The sequence below is a fragment of the Physeter macrocephalus genome, chromosome 14 (assembly GCF_002837175.3).
Source record: "Physeter macrocephalus isolate SW-GA chromosome 14, ASM283717v5, whole genome shotgun sequence".
Classification (NCBI taxonomy): domain Eukaryota; kingdom Metazoa; phylum Chordata; class Mammalia; order Artiodactyla; family Physeteridae; genus Physeter; species Physeter macrocephalus.
The window spans coordinates 99,716,459-99,739,216 of record NC_041227.1 but is presented as its reverse complement, the minus strand read 5'-3'; the positions used below and the strand labels follow the sequence as shown (position 1 = coordinate 99,739,216).

The 22,758-nt window shown below is 38.2% G+C and overlaps 1 protein-coding gene across 12 annotated transcripts in view; it reads right to left on the bottom strand.

Annotated features, from left to right (window-relative positions):
• Positions 1 to 22,758, bottom strand: part of SYNRG (synergin gamma) — a 93,503-nt gene that overhangs the window by 63,174 nt on the left and 7,571 nt on the right. For 10 of the 12 annotated variants that reach the window (XM_024127866.3, XM_055090565.1, XM_055090567.1 and 7 more), the window contains exons 3-6: positions 18,847 to 18,968; positions 1,573 to 1,703; positions 780 to 885; positions 160 to 271 (exon numbers count right to left, since the gene is read on the bottom strand). In XM_024127866.3, the coding sequence (XP_023983634.1) occupies positions 160 to 271; positions 780 to 885; positions 1,573 to 1,703; positions 18,847 to 18,968 (471 nt within the window). The remainder of the gene's footprint in view (positions 1 to 159; positions 272 to 779; positions 886 to 1,572; positions 1,704 to 18,846; positions 18,969 to 22,758) is intronic. The other 2 variants (XM_024127871.2, XM_055090563.1) reach the window with 1 other exon arrangement.

Sequence of the window (22,758 nt, the reverse complement as noted above, 5' to 3'; positions counted from 1 at the left end):
AGCTCTTAACCCACTGTAAATTTTAAAACATCCAAATCTGTACTTAGCTTGAAGGAGGAGTTCAACATTCACTCTCCGCCCACACACATAATGGTCAATTAAACACACAGGGACTATAAGTCACCTTCCAACGAAAGAAAATTTTTAAATTAAAACTACCTGGTTTCTTAGGGTGTGATGCTGGAGTAGGATGCATCTTAGCATCTCTGGAAAACCCATCTAAGTTTCCTTTTATGGCTTCCAAAGCATCATCTCTACTCTTCTCTCCTGTCTGGGAGACAATAAATGTATATATATTTCTTCACTTGTCTCTCACACTTCGTCCTAATCTACACAAGTTGAAAGAAAAGTGCAGATATTCATCAATTTACAATATTTTTACCACATACTTCGGATTGTGAATTTTCCAAGTCAGAAAAACATTGACATAAAATGAAGGCGTAAAACAACACTCTAAAGATTATTAAAAGGTCCATTTAGGAAATACTTTAGGCTACAGCTGTTAGATATTAAGTATCCAGTATTAATGCTTCCCAGGAAAAGATTAAAGCATTCCAAAGGTAGAAAACAAGAGTTGAGAAGATAATGGCTGCTATCCCATTCCCTTCAACAATAAAGTATCTTTACAGAAAAAGAAAAGTCCTTTGCTTTCGGACTTAGACAAAACTAAAACAAATCAACCACAGCCTCAGCTTGCGCTGGTGCCCGCGTGACAAAACCCACTGAATGACTGAGAAGAGGCACATTCGGGGGTTATGCTGTGTGCTGGAATACGTTACCTTGGGTTTCACACTACTCAGAAGTCTGAGCTTTTGCTTCTGCTCTTCAAACTGCCGTCTTTTTCTTTCTTCTTCTAAGAGCTTTTGCTGCTGTTCAAATCGTTTTCTGAAGGAAAAACAATCTAGTAAAGAGCCAGCTTCAGGGATTATCAACTGTTACATTCATATTTCTTCTACAAAGTCATCTTGCATTTCTAGGACTAAAAACTTCACTGATAATTATATCTAATTTTCTGAAGACAATCCTATTTCACCACTATATTAATTTCTAAACATATGAAATGAGTCTAAAAAGTGATTTACCTAAATTATAGACGTGAATTTATTTCCTGTCTAATTAGCAAGGGGAGGAGACAACATTTTACATTCAAAGTAATTACAAAAACCAGAGAGGGAGGTAGACGAAATAAAAACACTCTTTGCTCTGCATACAAAAAAGAAACTTCTACTTGAGGAGGTAGTATCATACATGAGAAAGAGCAGTGGTTCTGGGACTCAGAAGGCCCAAACTCGGGTCCAGGTCTTACTGGTAACTGTGTAACCCAGCCTGACACTTGCTTATTTCTTTGGACCTCACTTTCCCCAGATGTAAAGTCAGAGGATTGAATTACAGGATCTCTAAGGTCCCTTCTGGCTTTAAACTTTTAAATAATAAGAGTACTTTAAAGAGTTTTAAAGGCACCGTAAAGGCACCGTGACTGTTGCAGCTTCAAATCTGCACTCTGGATCATGTGACAATTTTAAAATTGATTGCTATCATGTATCTTTATCCTTGCATCCTGAGATCTCTTACTGCTGCTCCTCGGCAAACTGCTTCTGCATGTCTGGAGTGTACTGTGGGCCTGGAGGACGCATTCCTAGGAATGGTGCTTGTCCCAGGTAAGGCATTCCTCCTGATGGTATTGGTCCCATTGGTATCCCTGCCTAGAAAAAAACAGACAAAGACTTAAGCTTAAAAAAACACAACTTCTCCTTTTAACCTTTTTTTTCCCCAAGCTTAAAAAAACACAATTTCTCCTTTTATCCTTTTTTTTTTTTCCCCTTTGGCTGCGCCACACAGCATGCAGGATCCGTTCCCCAACCAGGGATTGAACCCGCGCCCCCTACAGTGGAAGCACGGAGTCTTGACCACTGGACCACCAGGGAAGTCCCCACAATTTCTCCTTTTAATTACTACAAAGAAAAACTGTAACTTCGATAAATTTTATTTTATTTTTATTTTTTTTTGCGGTACGCGGGCCTTTCACTGTTGTGGCCTCTCCCGTTGCAGAGCACAGGCTCCGGACGCGCAGGCTCAGCGGCCGTGGCTCATGGGCCCAGCCGCTCTGCGGCATGTGGGATCTTCCCAGACCGGGGCACGAACACGCATCCCCTGCATCGGCAGGCGGGCTCTCAACCACTGCGCCACCAGGGAAGCCCCCATAAATTTTATTTTTAATTAATGAACTATATAAAGGCATTTTAATAGAATATTTAATATTATTTATTAACAAACTATATAAATGCATTTTAATACAAGATTTAAAGAACACAGGCTAAAAATGAAAGGCTCCCCTTAATATCTTGCCCCTTCCATTTCCTTCATGTCTTCGAGGGGACCACCACTGCTAGAATAGTCTGAGTGTGTGTGTGTGTAAAGTCTTTCAGTCTGTGTGTGTGTACAACTCACAAGTTATATCTGGTGAGTTCACTGATCCATACTCTTTGAGAAGAGGTATCATATCTTACATGTCTCTGTATTTCCAGCAATAGATAAGCGCCTGGCATATGGTAGTTATTCCACAAATGAGATTAAACACGATTTTCCAATATGATAGGATAATGATTATTTTGATATTATCATAGGCTTGGCTATCCAAACTTTTACAGAAAATAGCAATAATAAAAAAAATCAATAGTAAATGACAGGGCTTCCCTGGTGGTGCAGTGGTTGAGAGTCCGCCTGCCGACGCAGGGGACACGGGTTCGTGCCCTGGTCCGGGAAGATCCCACATGCCGCGGAGCGGCTGGGCCCGTGAGCCATGGCCGCTGAGCCTGTGCGTCCGGAGCCTGTGCTCCACAGCAGGAGAGGCCACAACAGTGAGAGGCCAGCGTACCACAAAAAAAAAAAAAAAAAAAAAAAAGTAAATGACATATCAATACAACAGTATAAAGTTTACTTAAGTGTCCAGAAGAATGGTATTACACAACAGCTAACCACAAAATCTAATATGAATAATGATGATGATGATGCAAATGGATAATTTTTACTGAGTGAAAATTCCTCTGCTATTCAACCTTCTCCCTGAAAAGTTCCCCTTCAATTCCCTAACTTGAAACTTGGCTGTCCCTGGAAGCCCTCTCATTTGGAGATTGCTACTTTTCTTCCAACATTTCCTGTAGACGGGCAATATTCCTCCTTGCTTCTTCTAAACCCTTTGTCTCCTCTTTTCCTTCAAAAACCTGAACACATTTTAATTTCTTGCCATCAGACTTCATCATTTACTATCCTAACTTGTTTATGTCAACTACTGACCCTCAACTCCCTCACTCTTCAACTAAAGGCTTCAGAATCTTGCTATGCTCCATTCGACTTCTAAACTGCTCTTGGTGACGTCAATAATCATATGGATGACTCATTTAACACTGTGGCCTTTCAGGTCTCATCATCACAATCATGTCCAACATACCATTCCAGTTTCCCATTCCTCGGCCATCTCCCCTGATCATCCGCCCCAGTAACTGCATCATCTCCAAAATCTTGATTTTAAACATCCCAACACTTGACCACCACCTTCTATCCTTCCAGCTCATGTACTCCAGCAATTCTCTTATTTCATTAATACCTCCCCCTCCCATCCATTAATCTTACCACCTTCCCACTGTCCATCATCCTCATCACATCCTCACTTCTCTTCTTGCTCAGCTTAGACTCCAGGATTCAATATTAAATGCCTCTGTAAACATCCTTAGCTCCCTTGGTATGGTCTCCTGGGAAACCTCATTCCTGGTTAGTCAACTAATCACCTTCTCTTATCCTTACAACCAAACCATTTAACCTTGCTGGAGAAAAAAACCTTGATAATTCACCTTAAATTCCTGACTACAGATCTCAAATGGATTCCCAACACAGGAGTCTTATGAGGACTCCTACTATGTAAGATTTCAACCCTTTGACATTTCTTGAGATTTGCTATGGCCCAGCACATTTCAATTTTAATAAATATTCCATGTTTGCTTAAAAAGAAAGTGTATTTTGCAATTGTTGGGAACAGTGTCCTATTTATGAACTAGTTAAGCTTGTTAAGAAGGTTGTTTAAACCTTTATCTTTACTGATTGTGGATTTGTCTATTTCACCTTGTTTTTCTGTCAGTTTCTGTCTTATACATTTTGAGGCCAGGTTATTAGGTGCATACAAACTGTTAATCTTTCTGGTGAATTTAATCTCTCATCAAAATGAAATACCCTTTTTACCTCCAGGCTTTTAAGGCTTTCTGCCTTAAAGTATATTTTGTCTGATTTTCCTTTAACAGAAATCATGTTACTGTTTGCCTCAAATAAAAAAAGTATTTCTTTTGAACTTATCCAAAATACCTTCTTGTTCTGAACCTTTACCAAGACAGTGGAAGACTGTTTTAAGGTCTAGAAGTAATATAATATGTGTAAAGCACCTAGAACACTGTCTAGTACATATGAGTAAATAACAGCTATGATAGAAATAATTATCTTTATACATTAGAAATATACTTTATACATTAGAAACAATACTAATGACAGAATAGAACACTTTCAAAAGCAGTAATGATTCAATTTTTTTCTGAAACAAAATAAGATTCCTCAAGCAAATACAGAATTAAGCAACTAGATAAGAAAAAAGAACACAATAGTTATAGGTATCATTTTACTGTGTTCCTGCCGTATGTCAGCTATAGAACTAGGCATTTACATACATTATTCTCAATATATGTGTAAGATCATCAGAATTAGGGATATTTCTGAATATGATCAATAAGAAGACCTTAGTAATAACACTTATGAAGCCTGTACTATGTTCCAGGGACTTTTCTAAGTGCTTTACATGTATTAATTAATTTAATCCTTACAACTAATCTATGCAGTAGGTGCTACTATTATTCTCATTTTACAGATGACGAAATTGAAGCAGAAAATAGTTAAGTATCTCACTCATTACTGGCAAGTGTCAGAGTCAGGATTAGACCCAGGCCACTTCTGGTCCCCAAATCCATGTTCTCCATCATTATGCTATGCTCCCTCTCCATCTACCAACAACCACCATAAAATTCAAACTTAAAATTAAAAAAAATTTTTTTTCTGTTTCTATTCATGTGCTCAGACACACACCTGCTCAATAAATACTAGCAGCCTGGAAGGCTTATGAATGGTTTCTAGTACTTTATAACTGGAATTCCAAGTCATATTGCTTAATTACTAACACTCCCTACTCTAAATCTTGGGTAGTAATGGCTATGCATACTTACTTTTAATCACACTGTGGTTCTCTTGCTGCTAAAAATTAGTGCCAGAGTCCCAGTATTACATTTCTTTTTTTTCCCCAATCTATAATTTAATCAGTTCCTTATTTTTTCCAGTTTTATTGAGATGTAACTGACATATAATATTGTATGAGTTTAAGGTGTGCAACATGTTGATTTGATACACTTATATACTGCAAAATGATTAACACCATAGCATCAGCTAACATCTCTGCCATGTCACATAATTACCATTTCTTTTTTGTGGTAAGGGATTAAAATTTCTTTTTTAAATTTTGACTCAGTTTACTCAAGGCACACAAAACACAAAAGAAACCACCCAAATCATATAGGCTAAAAGACAAAATGAGACATTCCACAAAAATAATAAAGAATGAAGATTCAAACTTGCTAAATGGCATTTTGTGTTTCTCCTTCTCCTGAAAAGTAACTTTATGCATTTCATACAGTCTAATTTTATACATTCTTTTGAAATCTAGATAAACCAAAAGGTTAAGAGACACTAATCTTTAGCTATACAGTGAGTGAATAACACAGCAAAAGAAATAACTCAGAAATCTGAGATACATCCAATAAACTACTAAGAAGACTAAAAGATAAAGAAGTTCACCCCAAGTTGAAGGATACTGAAGGCTACTGAAGATATGAGTAAGTGGAGAGGTACGACACTAAGACTAAAAGAGTAAAAATGTCGATTTCTTTTTTTAAAAATTATTTATTTATTTATTTATTTTTATTTTTGGCTGCCTTGGGTCTTTGTTGCTGCACGCAGGCTTTTCTCTAGTTGCGGTGAGCGGGGTCTACTCTTTGTTGTGGTTCCCGGGCTTCTCATTGGGTGGCTTCTCTTGTTGCAGAGCACAGGCTCTAGGCGCGCGGGCTTCAGTAGTTGTGGCACTTGGGCTCAGTAGTTGTGGCCCGCGGGCTCTAGAGCGCAGGCTCAGTAGTTGTGGCGCACGCCACCAGGGAAGTCCCCAAAATGTCAATTTCAATCAAAATCACGGCAGGTTTTATATGGAATTTGACAAGCTTATCTCAAAATTTATACTGAAGGGAACGTGACCATGAATAGCTATAATTCTTTAAAAGAAAAAGGAGGATCCACACTACCAGATATCAAGGCTTATCTTGGGCTAGAACAATTAAGACAGTAAGATGTTTATTGATGTAGAGATAGACAGGTATAGCAATGGGACAAATAGAAGAGCTCAAAAACTAATCCAATGCATATGAAGAAATTTGATATTACAGGAGTAATCTTGGAAATCAACAGGTAATGAATGGGCTACTGGGCTTTCCTGGTGGCTCAGTGGTTAAGAATCCGCCTGCCAATGCAGGGAACACGGGTTCGAGCCCTGGTCCGGGAAGATCCCACATGCCGCGGAGCAACTAAGCCCCTGTGCCACAACTACTGAGCCTGCGCTCTAGAGCTCGCGAGCCACAACTACTGAAGCCCGTGCCTAGAGCCCGCAAGCCACAACTACTGAAGCCCATGCCTAGAGCCCGTGCTCCACACAAGAGAAGCCACCACAGTGAATAATTAAAAAAAAAAAAAAAAAAAGAATGGGCTGCCGAGAGGAATTCCCTGACAGTCCAGTGGTTAGGACTCCACGCTTCCACTGCAGGGGGCATGGGTTCGATCCCTTGTCAGGGAACTAAGATCCCACATGCCGCACAAAAAAGAATGGGCTATTGAGAAATGGTTTCGGGGACAACTGTCTACTCAAATGGAAAATAATAAAATTAGACCCTTCAGCCTCACACTGATACCAAAGAACAATTCCAGGTAGATTAAGGACCTATATATAAAAAGAAACTTTAAATTTTTTAATAAGAAAATACAGGAGAATATCATTATTACCCCAGGGTAGGATTATGTCTTAGATGAGACACGAAAAACTCAAACCATAAAAGAAATGATTTACCCATCTGACTTAACTTCTACAAAACATGACACCATAAACAAAATTAAAAGGCAAGCCGAAGTCTAGAAGGAGATATTGACAGCACAAATAACCACGAAGGTTAGAATCCAGAATATATAATGAACACTTAGAAATCAATAAAACCAAAACAGAGCAAAAAATTGGAAGCAACTTAAATGTCCATCAATAGAAGAATATATATTCATGCAATGGAATACTGCTAGCAGCTATATGAACAAACTTGGCATCATTCCACAACTGGGATAAATCTTGGAGAAAAATGACGTTAAATGAAAAAATCAAATGCAAAAGGGAACACACTTATGTAAAATTTTAAAACCTAGACAATATTATATAACATTCATGAATATACAAACATATTTTTAAAAGTACAGAATACATATGGAAACAATAAAAAGTGAATTCATGATAGTGATAACTATCTCTGGGGAAGTAGAGGAAGAAAATTACACTTATATTGTTAAAGTCTTTTAAAAAATGTGAAGCAAATATGGCAGGTTAAAACTTGATAAAAGGATGACATGACTGTTAAGTAGAAAATCGAAAGGAATCTACACAAAAATTCCTAGAACTAATAAGTGAGTTCAGCAAGGTTTCAGGTTACAAGACAAATATACAGAAATCAATTTGTATTTCTATATACTAGCAATGAACACATTAACACAGAAATTAACAATATAATGCCATTTACAATAACTCAACAGAATGAAATACTTAGATGTAAACCTAACAAAACATTCACAAGACTTGTATGCTGAAAACTATACAATGCTGATGAAGAAACCAAAGAAGACCTAAAAAAATGGAGAGACATACCATGTTCATATATTCAAAGAATCTTCATATTAAAGATGTCAATTTCCCCCAAGTTGATATAAAGGTTTAATATAATTCCTACCAAAACTCCAACAAGAGCTTTTGTAGATCTAGACAACATTATTCTAAAATTTTATGGAAAGGCAAAGGAACTTAGAATAGTTAAAACAATTTTGAAAATAATAACAACGTGAGAGGAATCAGGCTTCTATAGCTAATGAGATTGAACCAGTAATGAAAATTTCCCAACAAAGAAAAGCCCTGCCCTGATGGTTTTGCTGGTGAATTATACCAAACACTTAAAGAAGAAATAATAGCAATTCTTCTCAAACTTTTCCAAAACATTGAAGAGGAGAGAGGTTATGCTAAGGCCAGTATAACCCTAGTACCAAAGCCAGACAAAGACACTACATGAAAAGAAACTACACATCAATATCCCTTATGAACACTAATGCAAAAATCCTCAACAAAACACCAGCAATCAGAATTCAGCAGCATGGTAAAAGGATATAAACCATGACCAATTGGGATTTATTTCTGTAGTGCAAGGCTGGTTCAATATATGAAAAATGATCCATGTAAATATCACATATTCATTTCAATGGATGCAGAAAAAGCATCTGACAAAATACAACTGCATTTCATGACAAAAAACACTCAACAAACTAGGAACAGAAAAAAATTACCTCAACACAATACAGGTTATATATGAAAAACCCACTGTGAACATCATACTCAAAGGTGAAAGACAGAAAGCTTTTTCTCTAAGATCAGAAATAGGGCAGGGGTGACTTCTCTGGCGGTCCAGTGGTTAAGACTACATGCTTCCACTGCAGGGGGCACGGGTTCAATCACTGGTTGGGGAACTACGATCCCGCATGCTGCGTGGCGTGGCCAAAAAGAAAAAAACGAAATAGGGCACGGATGCCCACTTTTACCACTTCTATTCAAAACAGTAGTGGAAGTTCTAACCAGAACAATTAGAGAAAAAATGGAATAAAAGGCATCCAAGTTATAAAGGAACAAGTAAAATGACCTCTGTTTGCAGATGATACGATCTTATTTGTAGAAAATCATAAAGACTCCACAAAAATCTGTTAGAACTAATAAATGAATTCAGCAAGGGGCAGGATACAAAGTCAACACACAAAAATCATGAGCCAACCTCGCTATAGGGGTGTGGGAGCCAAAAGAGGTGAAGGAATGTCAGCAGAAACAATTACTCTTCCCACCAAAAAAAAGGCATAAAATGCTCAAAATTAAATGAAAAATAGACTGTTCTAGAACTTAGAGAAATATATTGTTCAAATATTAAATGGAAACAAAATAAAGCTTTCAGACTGTATTTCTCCCTAAGCACTAAGAAAGTGAGGTATGTACCACTAGAAAAAACCTGACATTAAAATAATGTTTTAAAATCATATGCATTTCTATACACAAAAAATGAACATCCAAAAAGGAAATTACAAAAACAATTCCATTTACAATAGCATCAAAAAACAAAAACAAAAACAAAAAAAAACTTAGGAACTAACCTAACCAAGGAGGTGAAAGATTTATCCAATGAAAACTACCAAAAACTGCTGAAAGAAATGAAAGAAGTCATAAATAAATAGAAACACAATGCATGCTTCATGGATTGAAAGACTTAATATTGTTAAAATGTCAATATTACCCAAAGCAAACTACAAAAGCAATCCCTATAAAAATACTGGTGACATTTTTGCAGAAATAGAAAAACCCATCCTAAAATCCATACTCAATGGGACTTCCCTGGTGGCGCGGTGGTTAAGAATCCACCTGCCAATGGAGGGGACACGGTTTCAAGCCCTGGTTCGGGAAGATCCCACATGCCGCGGAGCAACAAAGCCCATGCACCACAACTACTAAGCCTGTGCGCCACAACTACTGAGCCCGTGTGCCTAGAGCCCGTGCTCCGCAACAAGAGAAGCCACCGCGGGCTTCCCTGGTGGCGCAGTGGTTGCGCGTCCGCCTGCCGATGCAGGGGAACCGGGTTCGCGCCCCGGTCTGGGAGGATCCCACATGCCGCGGAGCGGCTGGGGCCGTGAGCCATGGCCGCTGAGCCTGCGCGTCCGGAGCCTGTGCTCCGCAACGGGAGAGGCCGCAGCAGAGGGAGGCCCGCATATCACACACACAAAAAAAGAGAAGCCACCGCAATAAGAAGCCCGCGTACTGCAACAAAGAGTAGCCCCTGCTCTCCACAACTAGAGAAAGCCCACGTGCAGAAATGAAGACCCAACACAGCCAAAAATAAATAAACAAAATATGAAAAAAAAATTAAACAGAAAGAAAACAGTATACCAAGTCCTCAAAAAAAAATAAAATAAATAAAATAAAATAAAATTCATACTCAAGGGACCCTGAATAGCCAAAACCATCTTGAAAAAGAAGAAAACTGGAAGACTCAGGCTTCCTGATTTCCTGCTACAAAACTACAGTAATCAAAGCAGTAATGGTAGTTGCATAAAGGCATATAGACCAATGGAAAAGAATAGAAAGCCCTGAAATAAACCCTTGCATATACAGGTCAAAATGATTTTTGACCAAGGTACCAAGACCATTCTATGGGTAAACGACAGTCTTTCCAACAAATGGTGGTTTTCAACAAAATTGGACCCTTACCCAACACCATATACAAAAATTAACTCCAAATGGATCAAGAACCTAAATGTAAGACCTAAAACAATAAAACTCTCAGTAGAAAACATAGAACAGAAACTTCATAATACTGGATTTGGCAATGCTTTCTTGAATATGACACCAAAAGGCACAGGCAACAAAAGAAAAAATAGACAAGTTGGACTTCATGAAAATTTTAAAAATCTATATATTAAGAGGCACAATCCACAGAGTAAAAAAGCAGCCCACAGAATGGGAGATAATATTTACACATTACATATATGATAAGGGGTTAATAACCAAAATATATAGGAAACTCCTAAAACTCAACAACAAAAAACTCAGTTCAAAAATGGGCAAAGGGGCTTCCCTGGTGGTGCAGTGGTTAAGAATCCGCTTGCCAATGCAGGGGACACGGGTTCGACCCCTAATCCAGGAAGATCCCACATGCCGCAGAGCAACTAAGCCCATGTGCCACAACTACTGAGCCTGTACTTTAGACCCCGTGAGCCACAACTACTGAAGCTCACGCGCCTAGAGCCCGTGCTCCACAGCAAGAGAAGCCGCCGCGATGAGAAGCCTGTGCACCTCAATGAAGAGTAGCCCCCGTGTGCCACAACTAGAGAAAGCTCACGTGCAGCAACGAAGACCCAACACAGCCAAAAATAAATAAATAAATAAGTTTAAAAAAAAAGGACAAAGGAACTGAACAGACATTTCTCCAAAGATATACAAATGGCCAATAAGCACATGAAAAGATGCTCAACATCACTAATCATTAGGGAAATGCAAATCAAAACTATAATGAGATACCACCTCAGAACCATTAGGATGGCTCCTATCAAAAAACAGAAAATAAGTGTTGGCGAGGACGTGGAAAATTTGGAACTCTTTTATATTGTTAGTGGGAATAAAATGGTACAGTTGCTGTGGAAAACAGTATGGAGGTTCCTCAAAAAATTAAAATAGAATTACCATATGACCCAGCAATTCCATTTCTGAGTATATACCCAAAAGAATTGAGAGCAGAGTCTAAAAGAGATATTTGTACACCCGTGTTCATAGCAGTATTACTCACAATAGCTAAAACATGGACTCAACCCAAGTGTCCAAAGACCAATGAATGGATAAGCAAAGTGTCATATATACATACAATGGAATGTTACTCTTAAAAAGGAAGGAAATTCTGCAATATGCTACAACATGGATAAACCCTGAGCACATTATGCTAAGTGAAAATAAACCAGTCACAAAAAGACAAATAGTGTATGATTCTACTTGCATGACGTACTTAGAGTAATCAAAATTATAAAGACCTAGGGACTTCCCTGGCAGTTCAGTGGTTAAGACAAAGCGCTTCCAGTGCAGGGGGCGCAGGTGTGATCCCTGGTCAGGGAACTAGGATCCCACATGCCATGCAGTGCGGCCAAAAAAAACCCCCAAAACCCCAAAAACATAAAGACCTAAAGTATATGATGGTGGATGCATGGGGCTGAAAGGAGGGAAAAATGGGGAGTTACTGTACAACAGGTACAGAGTTTCAGATTTACAAGATGAAAAGAGTTATGAGGATGGATGGTGGTAATGGCTGCACAACAATGTGACTGTATTTAATACCACTGAACTGTATACTTAAAAATGGTTAAGGTGGTAAACTTTATGTTATGTGTATTTTACTGCAATAAAGTTGGAGAAAACATGGGAGGAATCAATCTTACATAGCTACTGTAATCAAGACTAGTAGACACATAAGTCAATGGAACAGAACAGAGAACCTAGAAAAACACTCACATAAACATGCCCAACTGATTTTGACAAAAATACAAAAGCACTCTGATGGAGGAAGGACAGCCTTTACAACAAATGGTACTGGAGCAATTGGACATCCATTGGCAAAAAAATAAACCCCAATCAAAGTTTCATACCTTGTACAAAAGCTAACTCAGAATGGATAGTGGACTTAAATGTAAAATGTAAAGTTTTTAGAAAAAATAAAAAAATATGAGAAAAATCTTCAGGATCTAGGGCAAGGTGAAGAATTCTCAGACTTATACCAATGCATGTTTTATAAAGTGAAAAACTGATAAATTGGATTTCATCAAAATTAAAAATTTTTTCTCTGAGAAGGACCTTGTTAAGAGGATGAAAAGACAAGTGCTATGGTCTGAAAGTTTGTGTCTCCCCCTAACTCATATGCTGAAATTCTAACCCCCAAAGGTGATGGTATTAGTAGGTAGGGCCTTTGGGAAGTGATTAGGTCGTGAGAGACAAAGCCTCATGAATAGGATTAGTGCTCTTAAAAACAGATCCCACAGAGCTCCCTAGTCCCTTCCCTCCTGGGAGGATACAGCCAGAAGTCTGTGACCTGGAAGAGGGTCCTCACCCGACTATGCTGGCACTCTGATCTTGGACTTCCAGCCTCTAGAACTGTGAAAAATAAACTTATGTTGTTTATAAGCTACCCAATCTCTGGTATTTTGTTATAGCAGCCTGAACAGACTAAGACAACAAGCTACAGACTGGGAGAAAATATGTGCAACTCAACAGTAAAATAACAAAAAAATCCAACAAGAAAATGGACAGAAGACAGGAAGGGACATTTTGCTGAAGAGAATGTAACCATGGCAAATAAGCACATGAAAAGATGTCCAGCATCATTAGTGTTAAAGAGAAACCAATATGGAGGCTGCACTTTGAATATACCCCTAGACCAAAGGCTCACAGTAACCAAAATGTAACACTGTCCTGAGTTCCCCCGAAATGCTGACTCTGACTTGAAACAAAACCTAAGCTTTCTTCATGTCAATGTGACCTTACAGTTTCCTAGCTAATCAGCTACAAGCAAGTAGGCTTAGCAATGAAAAGGAAAGTAAGTTTCTAGAAAATAATCACAGTAGAACACAATGTACTCCTTCATGTTTCTAATGAACTGTAACTGCTGAAAGCACTTGCGGTTTGAGGTCTCCCTGTTGGGGAATAGTTTGTTTCTTGCCCAATAAAATACCCATATCAAGTAAAGCTCCTTGAATTTTCTTTTGACATTAGTCATTGGGGAAATGCAAATTAAAATCATGAAATATCACAACACACCTATCAGAATGGCTAAAATAAAAAATAACAACACCAAATGCTAGCAAGGATGCAGAGAAACTGGATCATTCATATATTGCTGGTGAGAATGTACAAGGGTACAACCACACTAGAAAACAGTTTCTGTAAAAACTAAACATCCAAATACCATGCCACCCCGCACTCCTGAGTGTGAATCCCAGAGAAATGAAGCTTTATGTTCACACAAAAACCTCTATTTGTCATAGCTAAAAAGGAAAAAACAGCCCAGACGTTTAAACAGACAGTAGTATATACAATAATGGAATAGTACTCAGCAATAAAAATGAAGTACATGCAACAACTTGGATGAATTTCAAGGGCATTATGCAGAGCAAAAAAAAAAAAAGCCAATCTCAAAAGGCTAGTGATTCAATTTAGGTAACATTGTTGAAATCACATAATTATAGAAATGGGAAACATATTAGTGATTGACAACGGTTGTGGGGAGTAGGAAGTGGGAGGGAGATGAATTTTGCTGTAAAATGTCAACATGAGGAGATCCCTGGGGTGATGGGAATGTTCTGTATCTTGACTGTATCAATGCCAACATCCCGGCTGTGATATTATACTGTAGTTCTGCAACTTGTTACCACTGGGGGAAACAGGGAAAGGATCTCTTTGTATTATTTCTTACGTACATGTGTACAGACATTTACCTCAAAATTAAAAGTTTATCGAAAAATGTTTTGATAAAGCTGTGCAATTGGCTCACACATGTTCATCATATAGTCTATTCTTCCCTATATACTTGAAATATTTTGAATAATAACTTTAAAATTTATTCTAAATCTTGTGAAGTGTGTTCTTTTTATGAGTTTTGGGGAGTGGAGGGCTATGCGGCAACCAAGACTAATTTTCATCTTGACTTTTATCTGAAAGTGCACCCTTCAATCATTTAAGGGGTGACTAAAGAATAATGGGTATTCCTCATACATGTCTGTGGTTGGTTAAAGTTATTAAGTTTGAGGGAGAAAAATAAGATCTGAATGAGTTTCTCCTTTAAGAACAGTGAGCAGCTTCCAAGCAGTATAATGCCTATCAGCAAGAATAAAGGTTAAAGAAAAAGATTTTGGCTTCTTTACTTTAGAACCATTAATCCTAAACTCCTGATACTCAGGGAAATTATTTGGGTGATATCAAATCTGGTAGTTCACTTTCTTATTGTTTTTCTGCATGTTAGAGATCCTTATTGTTTTTGGTTGTTTCAAACTCTTAAAAAAATTTTTTTGGATAATTACGCAAGTTATAAAACAATGTTTAATGTGAAAATTAATGATTCTAAAATTGTGGGCATTCCCTGGCGGTCCAGTGGTTAGGACTCTGCGCTTTCATTGCTGACGGCACGGGTTCAATCTCTGGTCAGGGAACTAAGATCCTACAAGCCCCCCAGGAGTGGCCAAAAAAAAAATTTTATCAGTTGTTAAGATTCAGTGGTAAGTTTACTAAATCTTAATTAGAAACACATGGTATTCTTTGGTAGATTGTTTCCAATTACTTGCTGCCCTTACTATAAGATGACACATCCCTATGTGGTGTGCATTCCTCCTGGTATACTCTCCTAATGATGTTTTTGAGTCATACTACTTTGTGAGAAGTGATCGATAAATCCTGCCTTTGAGAGAAAGCTTTAAAAGACATCACAGGGTTTGGCCATCTCTGGGATGTCCTTGGTAAGGGTCTCACAATAAAGAGAACATGGAGCTGAATCAGCTAACTCATAAAGGACACTTATCATAAATGAGAAATAAATCTGTTTCTGTAAGTCACTGAGACTTGGGGATTTTTGTTTCTGTAACATAACCTAGTGAAAGCTGAGTAACTTGGACTTAAAACCTACAAAAGCTCAATTTATTCCTATTTTCTTCTTACTGGAGGTGAATAAAGAATGATTTGGAAGTTTTCCTAAATCTTTACATACAACATAGAAGCTTTATTTGCTTAAATGACTTTGACATGACAATGGTTTAAACTTAAATTCTGATTGCTAACTCCCAATATTATTTATAAGTTATATACATGTGCTATTATACTAACATATACATAAAACATACAGGAATAGAAAATTTTAAATAATTAGGTAAAAATGAAATATATGGCATTTAAAATATTAATAGTACAAAATCGTTTTGTTCTGGTTTATTTGTGAATGATTTTTTTCTTTTTCTTTCTTTTTTTTTCAATAATATAACACTTTGGATTTAGCCAAAGATCTGATCCTGGATTCAGTTTACTTGGTTTAAATGGGTATCATGGCTGAAGAAGATAATTTACCAATGTGGATAAAGCCCATTCCTTAGGCTGTACTTATTAATTAAATCATGATACTATCTATTTCACTCACCAATTCTAAAACCAAAACAAAAGCAAAACAAAACAACCTTATTTGCTTTAATCTACACTATTTATGATCACGACCAGTTACGCAGGGACACAAGCTCGGCACGCTAGCAGGAAAATTCTCTTCAGTTCCCCTGCAACTCTCATGCAGATTCCCATTTATGTCTCGTTTTAAGTGTTATTAACTTTTACCTAAATTCTCCTTTTGAAATATAAAATTTACAGAAAATGTGGAAGAACAGTATTTTTTTTGTTTTATTTTTAAATTTTTTGGCTGTGCCTAGGGGCTTGCAGGATCTTAGTTCCCTGACCAGGGATTGAACCCGCACCCTCGGCAGTGAAAACACGGACTCTTAACCACTGGACCATCAGGGAATCCCTGGAAGAACAGTATAATGTTAACATTTTGCCCTATTTGTTCTGGGTTTTTAAAAAATATTTGTTTGTTTTAATATTTATTTATTTGGCTGTGTCAGGTCTTAGTCACAGGATGTGGGATCTAGTTCCCTGACCAGCGATTGAACTCAGGTCCCCTGCATAGGGAGTGTGGAGTCTTATCCACTGGACCACCAGGGAAGTCCCTGCTCTCTGTTTCTACACATACATACACTCTTTTTTTCTTTTGCTGAACCATTTGTGGGTAAACTGTAGACATAATTAACTTTTTTTTTTTTAAACAAAGAGAAAGTAAACATGAGGTTTATAAACTTCAATAAGTAACAGTACCTAGCTAGAATTTGGTAATATTGTTTTGATTCATCATATTTATTTTTTGGTTACCCTCTGTTTATAACAAATGAGGTTTTCTATTTACTTAACAAGAAAAGATTCCTTTAAGAATCTGCTGCAAACCTAACCAATTAAAAATATTAATTAAATAATACATGGCAAAAATCATGAAGGTGATACTCAAATGAATAAAGGCTGGGAAACACTGGTAATTAAGAACTCAGGCTCCAAAATGTAAGATAGCTTTGGCTTCAGTCTGTTCTGAAACAAGCTGAATGACACTGAACAGGGCACTGAATCTCTCTGACTAAAGTTTCCTTATCTATAAAATGGGAATAAAAATATTATTTATAGAGTTGTTATGAGGACTGAATGGTATAATGCACACAATGAATACAGCACAGGTAAACAACAAATGGTGGTCATTATTATTATTACTGTTTATTACCATTATTCAAGAAAGAATGTTTTAGACAGAAATGGGGGTTGTGAGCCAATGAAAGCATGGAAACATAGACAAATATTAAAAACAGAACATGAAATAGTGCCATGCCACTGGAAAGATCATTCCTGATATTAACAATATAAGAAATAAAAATTTCTTGCCACTTCCTGCTCACTGTGTGCCAGGTACAATTCCAAGTGCTTTATATAATTCCTTTTTCAATTCTTTCTATAACCGTACAGGCAAGTTATTATTAAATCCCCATTTTACAGGTTAAGTGGCAAAGCTGGGCTTTGAACTTAGGTCTGTCTGACACCCATGTTTTTTTTTCTTTAATCCCCCCACCCCCCACCCCCACCACCTTCTGTGGCTGTTCCTCTTCAATCTCCTCTGTTTGCAACTCACTCCCTTAGATTTAAACACTGAAATTCTGAAGGCTCTATCCTAGACTATTTTCTCCATCTATAGGGTTTTTGGATGTTCTAGTTCACCTCTATGGCACCAATTACCTTCTATGTGTGGATGATTCCCAAATCTATAATTTTCAACCCAGAGTGAAAAATCTTGAGTGCCAGGTCAACTGACTGTCTCTGGACAGCCCCACTTGAATATTTCATGGGTCCTTGAAAGTCAACAATTATGTTCCTGCAAACAACCTCTTCTGGTGGGTGTTTCTTTTATTAATAAATGACCAGTCAGTGGCTCACGCAGAAAACGGGGAATCAATGTGATACCACCTTCTCCTTTATTTTCAACATCCAATCCTTCATCAAGTTCTCTTCATTTTATTTCCTAAGAAGTTCTCAAAAACATCCATCTCTGCACCCACCTGCTACCACCCTAAGTTAAGCCAACATCTCGCCTGCTCTCACTATATCAGCCTCTTAATGATTCTCCTTACATCCACTTTCGCTCTCCCCTCTCCTTCCAATCATTCTCCAATCAGCAGTCAGAATGATCTTTTTGAAACACAATTCTGATTGCATCATTCCACGCTTTATACCAGTCAATGGCTCTCTGATGCTCTCAAGAGAGAATTCAATGTATAAATAGTCAAGTACAGACCTACTGAAGACACAGGTTCAAATCGTGGCTATGCTTTGTGAGCATCCTCACAACACTTCAGTTTCCTCATCAGAAAAATGGAGATACCACCTCTTTAAAAAATTGTTACGGGGATTAGATGAGACAATTCAATATAAAGCAGTATCTAAGCCTTGCAAACGACAATACTGCTCCTTTCATGAGAACAGCAGAGTTCGTCTAACAATGTGATTTCATGGCATCAGGTCCCTAAGCTTTCCAAGATGCCATTCTATAATTCTTCTAAGTCAGTAGTCAAATATAGAGGTCACCAGATTTTTCTTAAATGAGTTATCTTTTTTTTTCACTCTTACAAACATATATTCATTTTATTTTGAAGGAAGCCACCTAAGATGCAGACTACACTTATTTCTAAATATAACATTAAGCTCCTAGTATGTAGCTCTTAGAACACAGACAATTAACAACAAATGATAACTTTGTAAACATTGGCTAAAGAGGCAAGTACCTGCATAGCAATAGGTCCCTGGGACATCTGAGAGCTGTAATTCATTCCTATCATGCCCTGCATATTAGGCTGCATGACGGAGACCATAGGAAATGCTTGTTGCTGCATCGGCATCAGACCTGCTGAAAAACATAAAGATATCACTAAGGTCAATGTGTTTTACAGTTCATTTTCTTAAAACCATAAGCACCTAAAGGACTTGTTACTTGGGAGGTGGCACAGTATAGAAGAAAAGGCACAGGCTCTGGAGTGAGACAGACCTGAGTATGAATTCCAATTCCATCATTTACTTAGCTTTGTGATCTTGGGCAAGTTACAAAACTTCATCAGTAAAATGAAGATAATAATACCCATTCCACAGAATTTTTGTGCATACTTAAAAAATATACAATATGGACTAACTGGCCTTCAAGATGGCCCCCAGCAATCTCTGCCTCTTGGTATTCATATCCTTGTCCTTCCCTCCCATACTGAATAGGGCGGACCAGAATAACCAATAGGATATTGTGGAAATGACGGTGTGTAACTTCCAAGGCTGGTTCTTCTTCCTTTCCCTTTCTTTTTTCTTTTCTTTCTCACTCCCTTCCTCCCTCTCTTTATTATATTTATTTATTTATTTGGCTGCGCCGCGCCAGGTCTCAGTTGCGGCATGCGGGTGCGGGATCTTCATTGCGGCGTGTCGGCTCTTAAGTTACGGCACGTGGGATCTAGTTCCCGGACCAGGGATTGAACCCAGGCCCCCTGCACTGGGAGCGCAGTCTTAACCACTGGACCACCAGGGAAGTCCCCCAAGGTTCCTAATAACCACTGCAGCTTCCTTCTTGCTCTCCTGGATCACCCGTTGGGGAAAGCCACTGCCACATCATGAGAATACTCAAGCACTCCTAGGGGCAATGGAGAATCCATGTGGCAAGGAACTGAAATCTCTTGCAGCACGAATTTGCCATCTGTGTGAGTGAGCCATCTGGGAAACAGATCTACCAAACCCATCAAACCTTGCGATGACTACAGTCCTAGTTGACATCTTTAATGCAATCTCCTTGGCCCTAAGCCAAAATCACCCAGTGAGGCCACTCCCAGATACCTAACCCACACAAAGTATAAAACAATACAATGTTTACTTTCTTTAAGATTGGGTAATTTTTTATACAGCAGCAGATTACTAGTAGTTAAGAGTTAATACTAATTAACACTAATACTAATTAAGTTACTTTTAATACAAAAGTAGTTAAAAGCATGAACTCTGGAAGCCAACTAAAAATGTCACTTGCTAAGTTTGGGACCTTAAACAACTTGCTTAACTTCTTTCTGTGCCTCAGTTTCACATCCGTGAAACTGTTTAATACCTAATACTCTCAAAGAAATGATATTCCTCTTCTCTTTCCTTACACAAATAATTAACATCACAAAACAGCTATCAGCATGCAAAGTATATAATGCAATGGCAGGAAAACCATCATGAAAGTATGTTTTATAGTACAGTACCTCCCAAGCTTTTCCAATGAAGTATTCCCAAGAGTACAGGAGAATAAAGATTACGTCCCTTCAGGGATTTAATAAATATGAAATGCCTACCACATTTTAGGCACAGTTCTAGATACCTGGTATGCAACAGTGAATAAAACAAAATCCCTGCATAGCCTGAACACAAATTTCATCCTAATTTTGCACCGTACAACATATTACATCCATGCTGGTTCTAGTATAAGGAACTTTTTAAAATCAAATTTTGATTAAAAAAAAATTAAAGGTCTGGTAAAGTATACCATATTTATCTTGTGGATTCTGTGTACCTTCAAGGTTATTCATACAGTTTAATTTCAGAAGCATGGACACCACATTTGTAGGTAACATTTATTAGTGGCAAACAATTTATATTAATCATTTTTTCAAACATTTGAGGGCCTACTCCATGTCAGGCACCATTCTAGCGACACAACATTGAACAAAGCCAGGTCTTTGCTCTCATGGAACTTACACTGTAATTGGGGGAGACAGATAATAAAAAAAGAAAAAAATAAGTGGATATCAGGTGGGGATGGGGGAAAGGGAGAGCCAGGGAAAGGAGTGGCTGCTGTTTCATAGTCAGAAAAGGTTTCTCCAAAAGGGTGGCATTTAAGCAAGGACTTGAAGGGAGTGAGCCATGCGGATATTTGGTTAGAGTATTCTAGACAAAGGAACACCAAATGCGAAGGCCTTGAGGTGTTACGGAGAATTAGAATGCATAGACTGGGGACTTCCTTGGTGGCACAGTGGTTAAGAATCTGCCTGCCAATGCAGGGGACATGGGCTCAAGCCCTGGTCCGGGAAGATCCCACATGCCGCAGAGCAGCTAAGCCCATGCACCACAACTACTGAGCCTGCGCTCTAGAGCCTGCGAGCCACAACTACTGAGCCCACGTGCCACAACTACTGAAGCCCACGTGCCTAGAGCCTGTGCTCCACAACAAGAGAAGCCATGGCAATGAGAAGCCCACACGCCGCAAGGAAGAGTAGCCCCTGCTCGCCGCAACCAGAGAAAGCCCACGCGCAATAACAAAGACCCAACACAGCCAAAATAAATAAATAAATTTACCAAAAAAAAAAAGAACGCACAGACTGAATATAGCATAGTAAGATGTCTTCCCTCTTACGCCTTTGGACCTACAGTTTTATTTATATTCATAAGTGTATTTAAGTCAAACAGGTAACTCAAGGATTTGGTACAACATTCAACGGCATAGAAGTATACACAGTGAAAAACAAGTCTTGTTTCTCTCCTGTCTCCTATTCACATACTCAATGATCTTGTAGCTACTCTTCTTGTCTGTTCCTTGTATACGCTTTCAGAAATAACCCATGCGCAATTTAATGCCTTCAAAAGATCAAAAAGTCCACTCTAACATACTTTGTAAAAAAAAATCTTGAAAACAATTCCAAATTCCAGAAGAAAAAATATCAGGCAACCTTCTGGGCTCTCTTCTTGTCCTGTTCCTTTGCTCCACATGTAGATTTTTACTTGAAAGTTTATAAAAATGCAAAATGATGAGCCACAATAATGAACACACAACTCTCGCCCTCCTAAAGAACAAAAGATCTCAAACCATTTGATCTAAATCTGGGACACATCTAATTATAGATAGCTTAAATAATGCATAAACGTGAGCACAATGAAAAGAATACAACTGACCCTTGGAAAAATTTACCTGAAACTCAACCTCCATCACTGATTATAAATGGCGACACTGACCACCTGTTACTGAGCTGCTCTTTATCATTCATCTCTGCTGGTGACCTAGGAGTCTCTGTTTCTCTAGCAAGTCTACCATAACCAGTTAACACTGGCTTTGTGAGAAGGGCCAGTTTTCAGAGCAGCTTGGCCTGTGGAGAGGAGGGGGGCACACTGGAGTGGGAGCAGTGAGCAGAACGAAGGGCAGTCATATTCTTTCATCAGTTTTGTGTTCCACTGACACAGAAGCATGAGTCAAGATTATATCCCTTCACTACTGTTTCCTTGAAGACAAAGCTAGAATCAGTATTGGTGGGCCCTTGTCTGAAACCAAGAGAGAAGGGATATACCTACTGGAGAATCTGCTAGGAATAAAACTGAGACTTAAAATAGTTTAAACGGAATCAGAATATGGGATCTCTTATGTAAATGATTAAAATGAGACCAAATTCATATAGAGAAAACATAAGTATAAAATAACTAAAGGGGTTCATTTATCCATTCAACAAGCATCTATAAAGACCCTATTATTTTCCTATCAATATGCTGGGTGCTGGAGATACTGACGAGCATAAGGCAGACATAGCCCCTGCCCCATGGAGCTAACAACCTAGAAGACAGACAGGAGAAAGATGGCATTCAGAGGACTACAACTCATTTCATCTTTGTCACCTGTTTCTTTAATACTTTTGTCTTGAAAGTCT